General features: G+C 43.9%; 1 protein-coding gene across 2 annotated transcripts in view; it reads left to right on the forward strand.

The window, feature by feature from the left end:
* OVOL1 (ovo like transcriptional repressor 1) overlaps positions 1–4,297 on the forward strand; it is an 88,264-nt gene extending 83,967 nt beyond the window's left edge. For both annotated transcript variants that reach the window (XM_073605250.1, XM_073605251.1), the window contains exon 4: positions 921–4,297. In XM_073605250.1, coding sequence (XP_073461351.1) covers positions 921–1,216 — 296 coding nt within the window. In that variant the 3' untranslated portion in view covers positions 1,217–4,297. The remainder of the gene's footprint in view (positions 1–920) is intronic.
* Positions 4,298–10,976: the final 6,679 nt, after the last annotated feature.

A 10,976-nucleotide genomic window follows, 5' to 3' on the forward strand; every position in this document is an offset into this window, starting at 1 on the left:
AGCAGGGTGTAGGGTATGGAGCTATAGAAAGAACAGTGACAGAATTGATACACAGTTCACACTATTGCAAATTGGATGAGGGATTTCTCCGTCTATGGAGCCCGCTCACACAGCTCCAGGACGGCTGCGGGGCGAATTGCACAGGACCCTGTGCATCTTCTGGTCCGTTTCAGGTCCGAATTCAGCCAAAAATTTAGACCGAAATCGGATCTGAAACAGTGAACAGGGCTGCACCAGACCCCTGCTTCGAACCGCTCCCCACGGCAGTGTGAACCCAGCCTGAGTCAGACAGGGTCAGACTTTAGACAAAATGAGGTACACAGAAGCACAATCTTGCACTATACACAAAATGAAAGTGGAACTTACACATTATAGTATGCAGGATAGGATGCGCATTTGTTCCAGTACAGCACTATAGATGTTTACACCCTTAAAGCCGGAGTAAAGCCCGCTGTGGGATATTTACCTTCAGGTAAACCTATAATAAGGCTTACCTGTAGGTAAAATGAATATTTCCTAAACATACACCATTTAGGAGATATTCACCCTGGATGCAGCCGCCGACGTCACCGGCACATAAGCTGTGGAAGTCCGGCATACTGTGCCAGAACTTCAGAGCTTCTTGCCGGAACCGAGGGGTGTCGTGCGCATGCACGGAAGTGATGTTATTGTGGCTCTGGCCACTCACAGTGCTGGAAGAAAGATCGGGGGGGAAGATGTCAGCCCTCTCAGCGGTGACAGTGCGCCGCTTGAAGGGCTTCGTTCTAAGGTAAGTATATTTCATAATGTGCTAGTATGCAATTCAGGTGTTTTTTTTTTATTCTGCAGTGGCTTACTACTGCTTTAACTTGCAGGTTAAATATCTAAAGCACAGTGTTTATACAAACCAAAATCCTTACTACTCATTTTCTTTTCTGTAGGTGTTCGGCCATACAAATGCCACTTGTGCGACAAAGCTTTCACCCAACGATGCTCACTGGAGTCACACTTGAAAAAAATACATGGAGTGCAACAGAATTATGCTTATAAGGAACGTAGGAACAAACTCTATGTTTGTGAGGACTGTGGATATACAGCAGACAGCCAGGAATCGCACCTCCATCACATCCAAAATGAGCACCCCAACAGTACCCTAATGCAGCGTGCCTCCAAAAAAATGGCTGTCACTCTACAGGACGATGTTAGCCCCTTGCTACAAAGTAGTCATTTTATTTGAAAGCAGCAATTTTGCTCTGCATAGACATAACCGAGCTTTGGCATCATTTCAATTAAACTGGTAGGTCATGGACATTATAATAACCAGGAACATTACAAGAGGGAAAATGACATGTCTATGGTAGATTAAGAGTTCAAAAAAAAAATAACCATTGTCTATCTTGTCTGAATGAGAAAAAAAGCAACCAATTCTCTCTTAATGGACAAGAAAGCACTGAAGTCATTAAAAAAAAAAACATAACTATGTTACAGGGAAAGTGTATTACTACTGAGAACTTATTTTTTACTATCATTGCAGTATTTACCCTAAAGTCACTTTGATGGGACTTTCACATTAAATGCTTGTTTTTGCATCTGTTTTCTATCTAATTAAAGCTTATTTAAACCCAAAAACTCAGAGCCCTCCCCACGCACATCTTCATTTGATAATCCTACAAATAAAAAGAAAAATTGCTCTTAGTGTAAAAAGTATGTGTAGAGCTGCACTGACCACTCATCTGAATACATAATAATAAACAAATGAAATACATCTGTGTGAGGGGCCTGCCTGTCCTCATATTCCATAAAGGAGAACTCCTGCGAGTATCATAGAGGGATGTGAATTAAACACCGATCAGCCATAACTTTATGACCACTGACAGAGATACTACTCTGTAGTATAAAGTGAGTGTATACTAATGCACAAACCAAATGAGTATGGATCAATGAGTGGCTGCCAGCATGAATACGTGTTCCCACACAGTGATAATATATAGGTAAGTAAACAATGGCGCTTACTCAATATATAGTGAATAAACTTCCAAAGTGCTAATGCAATAATATGCAATACAATGCTAAATAAGTGCAAATAATATTCAATAGATGATGTAAACCCAAAAAGAAACAAAAAATAAAAAAAATCACAAAAATATTCATAAAGTGCTTGTGCAGAAAAAACTAAAAAAAATAGTTTGTAAAGTGTTGTAATTTCGCCATCCGTAGTGCAAAAAAATCAGTTTTTTTAAAGTGATAAACTTTCGCATCCGTGACAGTGGTGTGCCTCAGCCTCTCACCTCAAGACCCCTACAGGTCTAGTCGCGTTTCTGTCATAGATGTCTTATGCCCTGTACACACGACTTGTTTTGCAGTCGGAATAAACTCTGAAGGTTTTTCCGATGGAGTTCAGACGGAATTCCACTCAAGCTGTCTTGCATACACACGGTCACACCAAATTCCGACCGTCCAGAAAGCGGTGACGTACAACACGTACGACGGGACTAGAAAATGGAAGTTCAATAGCCAGTAGCCAATAGCTTCCGTCTCGTACTTGCTTCAGAGCATGCATCGTTTTTGGTGCGTCGGAACAGCATACAGACGAGCGTTTTTTACGATAGTAATTTGTTCCGTTGGAAAAATATAGAACATGTTCTCTATCTAAGTCCGTCTGAATTTTCGACAGAAAAAGTCCGATGGGGCATACACACGGTCGGAATATACGATGCAAAGCTCCCATCGGACTCTTTCTGACGGAAATTCCGCTCATGTGTACGCAGCATTAGATATCCAAAGCAGCATATTCTTTTTCCTTGGAGCGTCCAGCCAGATCAGACAAATCTCAATGTGGGAAAGAAAACTCCACTGGATGTGTTATTCTCCTCAATATCCTCCACTCCTCTGTAGGAAGTAGAGAGGAGACATTGATGGAAGTGGCAGCAGAGGAGTGGTGGATATTAAGGAGAATAACACATCCAGTGGAGTTCTCTTTTCCACATTGAGATTTGTCTGATCTGGCCGGACGCTCCAAGCAAAAAGAGTTTGCTACTTTGGATATCTAATGCCACTTACACACGACCATTTTTTCCGTCAGAATAAACTCTGGCGGTTTTTCTGGCGGAGTTTCGACTGAGTTCCGCTGAAACGGACTTGCGTACACACGATCAGACCAAAGTCCGATCATTTAGAACGCGGTGACGTACAATACGTACGACGGGACTAGAAAAAGGAAGTTAAATAGCCAGTAGCCAATAGCTATCCTTGAGTTGTTTTTGGTCCGTCGGAATAGCATACAGACGAACGGTTTTCCCAATAGGAATTGACTCCGTTGGAAAGATTTTAAACATGTTCTATTTCTAGGTCCGTCAGAATTTTCGAAAGTAAGAGTCCAATGTAGCCCACACACGATCGGAATATCCGATTCCGTTGAACCGTTTCTGCCAGAAAGTCCGGTTGTGAGTACGTGGCATAAGACATCTGTAATAGAAGCAAGACTAGACCTGTAGGGGTCTTTACTTGAGATGAGAGGCTGGGGCACACCACTGTCACGGATGGTGAAAGTTTATCACTTTACAGACCTGATTTTTTTTGCACTACGGATTGTGAAATTACATCACTTTATGAACTATTTTTTCTGCACAAGCACGTTATGAACGTTTTTGTGATTTTTTTTTTTTGTTTCTTTTTGGATTTACATCATCTATTGAATGTTATTTGCACTTATTTAGTATTGGAGTGCATATTATTGCATCAGCACTTTGGAAGTTGATTCACTATATATTGATCTTTATTGAGTAAGCACCACATCATTTACCTACTACTCTGTAGTAGCCATCTGAGTTACAATGGTTGGTGGTCTGATGTGGACTATCACTGAATACCTGAAATCATTTGTTATGCGTTATTGATCTCCGTTATAGCTCTTGTATATTTGTGGTGGAGGGCACAGGGTGTTCACATCTATTTTTTTCAAGAAATGTTCACTTTAGTGGAAGGCTGGACTCTGTATTACAATTATTCGTTTGCTGGACTTACTGTTTCATATTGTGTTATTTGTGATTTTTGCTATATTGATTTTCCGGACAATTTTTCACACATTTATGTACTATTTGGGATTTGTTTGGATGCGCACTTATTATTTTTGTATTTAATCCTACAAATACCACTGCCTGCCCTAAGAAGACTACACTAATACACACAATGAGATTATCAGAGAAATGATCATCCGTTGTTTTTTTTTTTTTGCATGCTAGTCTCATATGAGAATAAAGAGTTTACTAAAGTTCCAAAAATTCTCGTACGACAAAATAAAAATTCGGAAGTGATGAAATGTGTTGTAGTATATTGTATTTTTGAACGACAACTGTACTGACTAAACGAAAATGGTACATTCTGGTATCGTACAAGAAAAATTTTCGTGCTTGTCCCAATTTTTCAATTGTCATGATCGGCTCTCGAAAGCTGTGTACTTACAATAAGATTATCGTACAATCGATTCGAAAGGGGTATTTTTCGTATGATTTTCTGATCATATGTATGGGCCTTTACTCTACTGCATCTGTTTAGGAAGCAATAGCTGTCAACCTAAGCTTCTCTCCAGATTTGGACTACAAACATTTTCTCTCTTCATTTCCATTACATGGATGGCAGGGGAATTGATTGTTGGAAGATAACTGTGTTTGTGATTTCAATTCTATTCACAGGAAGCTGCAAGTATCTCTGCTAAGATGGTCTGCAAAAATGCATACCTGGAAAGTGAAGCACAATACTTACGGCCAATAAATATTTGACATATCCAGCATCAACAACAGCAGTTTAGCGTTTACAAAGGAAGGTTATAGATAAACATTTGTTTGGAAGTTTGAGGCAAAAGCAAGCTAAGACACAAAATAGTTGAAGGGATATATGCCAAACAAATGACACAAGTTCTAGAGCCCCCAAAATCATATTGTGCCCATAGGCGTGCGCACAGGGTGTTCCAGGTGTGCCTGGGCACACCCTAATCACCTCGTGTGGTGCAGATTCCCCCTGTTAAGACCCCTGATATTCCACTAAAGCCTCCTAACGGGGGTCCCAAAAATGTGCAAAAAAAAAATTACAAAAAATAAAATTGTAAAAAATAATTAAAAAAACTACTGACACCATTCTCTGCCCTACTGACACTGTCCACTAATATACTAACACTGTCAGTATATATACACATGCACACAGAGACAACTTTGGGGTGCACACCCGAATGCAATAGGCTGTGCACACCTATGACTGTGCCTCACAACTTCCTGCAGAATGTGTCACTCAAGAGGAGTTATTAGGGATCTTGTGAAAAGGGAGGATCAGGTCGAGTTAAAGGATATGTAGCAACGGAGTCTGGTAAGGGCTGAAATGTGATAAGCAAAGGAACAGAGAAGGGGAAAGGAAGGTGCACCAGGCGAGTAAGGAAACCCTGATTATCGCATCTGCAGTATTACCATGTTGGATGCAAACATGGTTTGGGGGGAGTCAGAGGCGTATCTAGGGTATGGCAGCCATGGCAAGTGCCATGGGCGCTATGGGGGGGGGGGGGGCGGCAAAAAAGCCACAAAAATAAATTCCCACCCGTCCTCTCGCGGCCGCTTCCCGCTCTAATCTAGTCCCCGGCGCCACGACCAGCCTGCTGGAGCGCGGCGCCGGACAGCACATTAGCAAGTTAGGAGGGAAGCGACAGGCGCCCCCCCCCCATGACGGCCGATGAGTTGGTCTGGTCGTTTACGTAGCCATAGAGTAACTGGCGGAGGCGGAGCCTAATGCTCCGCCTACCCTCCTCTGCACAGCTGCTTCAGCTTCTCTTCTCGGGGGTCTCCCGGGTCTGTGTGACGTGCTGACGCTCGGTGCTGTGACGTGGGTCGGTGACGCCCGTGAGGACTCTGAAGGGGAACATGGAGGCTGGAGACCAGGAGAAGAGAGAGACCCCCAGGCAGCAGCAGCAGGTACTAGTACAGCACTTGTCACCACGATCTCGATCATCATGTGTACAGTGTACCACTAGCCAGCGCCAACTGCAAAGCAAGCAATCAAATATAGTACTCAAACTATTTGGATTAAATAAACATGCTTAGCCATAGATATCATAAAGTGTAAAAAAGTGATTTTTGTTAGTAGTACCTGCTGTTGCACAAATCACTTTATTTATGATATCAATGGCTAAGCATATTTATTTAATCCATATTGAGCACTATATTTGATTGGCTACTTGCTTCTGCTTGGGCCTGGCACACACACACACACAATCGCACTTGATGATGACTTAGACCCCTTTCACACTGAGCCGCTATTGTACCTACACTATTGTAGCGCCGTTTTACCGTTGCTTTAGTAGCGCTATTCGGCCGCTAGCGGGGCAGTTTTAACCTCCCACTAGCGGCTGAAAAGGGGGTTAAATCCACCCGCAAAATTCCGCTGCAGCAGTGCTTTGCCGGCGGTATGGCAGCACTGCCCCATTGTTTTCAATGGGCAGGAGCGGTGTATTCACCGCTGCAAAGAAGCTTTTCACACTGGGTTTGAAGCTGAGGCTTTTTTCGGGCGCCATTTTTAGCGCTGTAGAGCCTGAAAAACGCCTCCAGTGTAAAAGGGGTCTTAAATTAAAGTCATCATGTGCGATTCTGCATGTGTGCCAAGCAGACAGGGCTGGCGCTACCACTAGGCAAACTAAGCAGCCTTCGGCACCCGGCCACTGGTGATCCTACTCCCTCTCTACAGTGTCAGAGGCGCTGGTGCAGCATTTATGGGTGCAGGTGAGGCCGCATTTATGGGTGCTGATGTTACTGTTTTTATAGGTGCTGATGTTCTTGTATTTATGGGTGCTGATGTTACTGTTTTTATAGGTGCTGATGTTCTTGTATTTATAGGTGCTGATGTTACTGTATTTATGGGTGCTGATGTTACTGTATTTATGGGTGCTGGTAAGGCCGCAAATGTTTTGACAGGGATGCAGTTTCAGTGCTTGCCATAGGGCCATTTTCACTAGATACGCCTCTGGGGGGAGTGTACAGGTAGGTTCAGAAGTGAAAATTGTAGTGGGATGTACATGTTCAGTTAGTAGGCAGTCTTTTGAACTTGCCTGTGTGTTTTTCAGTGCGCTAGTGGGACTCTCCATTAGGGTGTCCAACCCATTTCATCCACTGTTGGATTTTCAAGGGTGAAGAGGATTTCCAGCTGCATTTTTTGGAGCACTGAGAGAAGAAGAACCTCAGTGCACCAAAAAAATGCAGCTGGGTTCTTAAGACCTCTGTAAGGAACAATTTGTTGCAGAAGAGAGAGCATGTCATATTGGTTCAGATATTTAACATTTCTATTCAGTTGGGTTAATGTACATGAAAATTTTGCTGAGGCCAGCAGAGATCACATGAAATGGGCAACTTGTAATGTGTGTGTATGGATGAGCCGAACAATGTGACGTGCTGGTCACATATAACCACAGAGGTGCTGGTAATCGGCACTCCTCGCCTCACACTGACAAAGTGTGTGGCGATGAGAGCCGATCAGTGGCATCTCCTCGCAGGGGGGACATCTACACTTGTGATCAGGGCACTGATCATCAATGCCTAATTACAATATAGCGCCAGAAGTGCCAGCAATCAGTGCCCATTAGTGATGCCAGTCAGTGATGGCTATCAGTGCCACCTATCAGTGCCCATAAGTGCGGCATAGGAGTGCCTCCTCATCAGTACCCATAAATGCTGCCTCATCAGCACTCATCAGTGAAGGAGAAAAAAATACTTATTTACAAAATTTACTGACAGAAACTAAAAAAACTTTTTTTTTTCCTAAATTTTTCGGTCTTTTATTTATTTATTTTTAAATGATAAAATACCACCAAAAAAAGAGCTCTATTTGTGTGAAGAAAATTATAAAAATTTCACATAGTTACAGTGTAGCACGACAGCTCAATTGTCATTCAAAGTGTGATAGTGCTGAAAGCGGAAAAATGGCCTGGGCAGGAAGGGGGTGTAAGTGCCCTGTATTGAGGTGGTTAAAGTCTATGAGGCACAAACATGAAAAATCAAAAGTGCTAATTTTAAAGGCTTGTATGCCAGTTATTGCTATAAAAAGTGTATGGGGACCCAGGTACTGCCCTAGGGGACATGTATCAATGCAAAAAATAGTTTTTAAAAGACCATTTCTTCAGGAGCAGTGATTTTAATCATGCTTAAAGTGAAACAATAAAAATGAAGTATTCCTTTAACCGCTTCAGCCCCAGAAGATTTTACCTCCTTCCTGACCAGAGCGTTTTTTGCGATTCGGCACTGCGTCGCTTTAACTGACAATTGCACGGTCGTGCGACGTGGCTCCCAAACAAAATTGACGTCCTTTTTTTCCCACAAATAGAGCTTTCTTTTGGTGGTATTTGATCGCCCCTGCTATTTTTATTTTTTGCGCTATAAACAAAATAAGAGCGACAATTTTGAAAAAAACACATTATTTTTTACATTTTGCTATAATAAATATCCCCCAAAAATATATAAAAAAACATTTTTTTTCCTCAGTTTAGGCCGATCGTATTCTTCTACATATTTTTGGTAAAAAAAAAATCGCAATAAGCGTTTATTGATTGGTTTGTGCAAAAGTTATAGCGTTTACTAAATAGGGGATAGTTTTATGGCATTTTTTTTAATAATTTTTTTTTTTTACTAGTAATGACGGTGATCAGCGATTTTTATTGTGACTGCAACGTTATGGCGGACATTTTTTACACATTTTTGGGACCATTGTCATTTATACAGCGATCAGTGCGATTAAAAATGCACTGATTACTGTGTAAATGACACTGGCAGTGAAGTGGTTAACCACTAGGGGGCGGGGTGGGGTTAAGTATGTCCTAGGGGAGTGATTACTAACTGTAGGGGGATGGGCTAGCAGTGTCATTACTCTGATCACAGCTCCTGATGACAGGGAGCTGTGATCAGTGACACTTGTCACTAGGCAGAACAGGGAGATGCTGTTTACATCAGCATCTCCCCGTTCGTCCTCTCCGTGAGGCGATTTCGGGTAATCCCACGGCGATCGAGTCCGCGGGACCCGCAACCCGACTCACGGAGCTCCCGGCGGCACGCACGCACGCAATGGCACGGCAGGGAATTCAAATGGACGTACAGGTACGCCCATTTGCCCAGCCGTGCCATTCTGCTGACGTACATCGGCGTGCTGGTCGGGAACCGGTTAAATATCATGCCTGGGGGGGGGGTCCCCTTAGTCTGCCTATAAAGTGGCGCATCCGTGTGATGTATATTACAGTACCGCAGCAAAATGACACGTCTAAAGGAAAACGTAATTTAAACTTGCCTGCGGCTGTAATGTATTGCTGACTCCTGGCAATATAGATAAAAACTCAAGGAAAAAAATTGGCGTGGGTCCCCCCATCCCCCCCAGTCCATACTACGCCAAAAATAAAAAAACTTAAAAGTTGGCAAGGGGTCCCCTCCAAAATCCATACTAGACCCATATCTGAGCATGCAGCCTGGAGGTTGTCGGGGTCTGCGGGTGGGGGCTTATCGGAAACTGGAAGCCCCCTTAACAAGGGGGATACCAGATCTCGCCCCCCCCCATTTGAATGGGTAGGGGTACATTGTACCCCTACCCATTCATCAAAAAAGTGTCAAAAAGTAAAATCCACAATAGACAGTTTTTAACGATTCCTTTATTAAAAATAAATAAATAAAAGTGTCACGTGATGTCCATCCATCTTCAATCACTCCGCCCCACGGACCCACAAAAAAAATGAAAAAGCTCTGCCTCGATGGGAGCCTCCCGCTGACTGCTGTCTTTTCCCTTTGACAGCTGTTATATAGGCAAGGGCGGGGCCACCCGGTGACGTAATCGGGTGACCTCGCCCCCTTCTGACATCATGTGACATCAGACGGGGGGTACAATGTACCTGATACCCATTCACATGGGGGGGTGGGATCTGGGGGCCCCTTGTTAAAGGGGGCTTCCAGATTCCGAAAAGCCCCCCGCCCACAGCCCCCGACAACCACCGGGCAAGGGACGTCGGGAAGAGGGCCTTGTCCCCATCCATATGTGTACAGCTTGTATAACTGTAGTGTAAATCTGCTGTACCCTCAACACACAGCCATTAAGGTCTAAACCGCTGGCAACAATAGTGAGTACCCTAAGTGAAAATGTCCAAATTGGGCCCGAAGTGTCAATATTTTGTATGGCCACCATTGTTTTCCAGCACTGCCTTAACCCTCTTGGGCATGGAGTTCACCAGAGCTTCACAGGTTGCCACTGGAGTCCTTCCACTCCTCTATGATGACATCACGGAGCTGGCGGATGTTAGAGACCATGCACTCCTCCACCTTCTGTTTGAGGATGCCTCACAGATGCTCAATAGGGTTTAGGTCTGGAGACACGCTTGGCCAGTCCATCACCTTTACCCTCAGCATCTTTAGCAAGGCAGTGGTCGTCTAGATGTGTGTCTAGATGTGTGTTTGGGGTCGTTATGTTGGTATACTGCCCTGCGGTCCAGTCTCCAAAGGGAGGGGATCATGCTCTGCTTCAGTATGTCACAATAATGGTTCCCTCAATGAACTGTAGCTCCCCAGAGCCGGCAGCAATCATGCAGCCCCAGACCATGACACCCCCACCACCATGCTTGACTGTAGCAAGACACACTTGTCTTTGTACTCCTCACCCGGTTTCTGCCACACACGCTTGACACCATCTTAACCAAATAAGTTTAACTTGGTCTCATCAGAACACAAGACATGGTTCCAGTAATCCATGTCCTTAGTCTGCTGGTCTTCAGCAAACTGTTTGCAGGCTTTCTTGTGTATCATATTTAGAAGAGGCTTCCTTCTGGGATGACAGCCATGCAGTGTGGGGCGTATGGTCTGAGCCCTGACAGGCTGACCCCCCCACCCCTTCAACCTCTACACCAATGCTGGCAGCACTCATATGTCTGTTTCCCAAAGACAACCTCTGGATATGACGCTGAGCATGTGCACTCAACTTCTTTGGCCGACCATGGGGAA

This window comes from Aquarana catesbeiana, linkage group LG11 (genome assembly GCF_042186555.1).
Source record: "Aquarana catesbeiana isolate 2022-GZ linkage group LG11, ASM4218655v1, whole genome shotgun sequence".
Taxonomy (NCBI): Eukaryota; Metazoa; Chordata; class Amphibia; order Anura; family Ranidae; genus Aquarana; species Aquarana catesbeiana.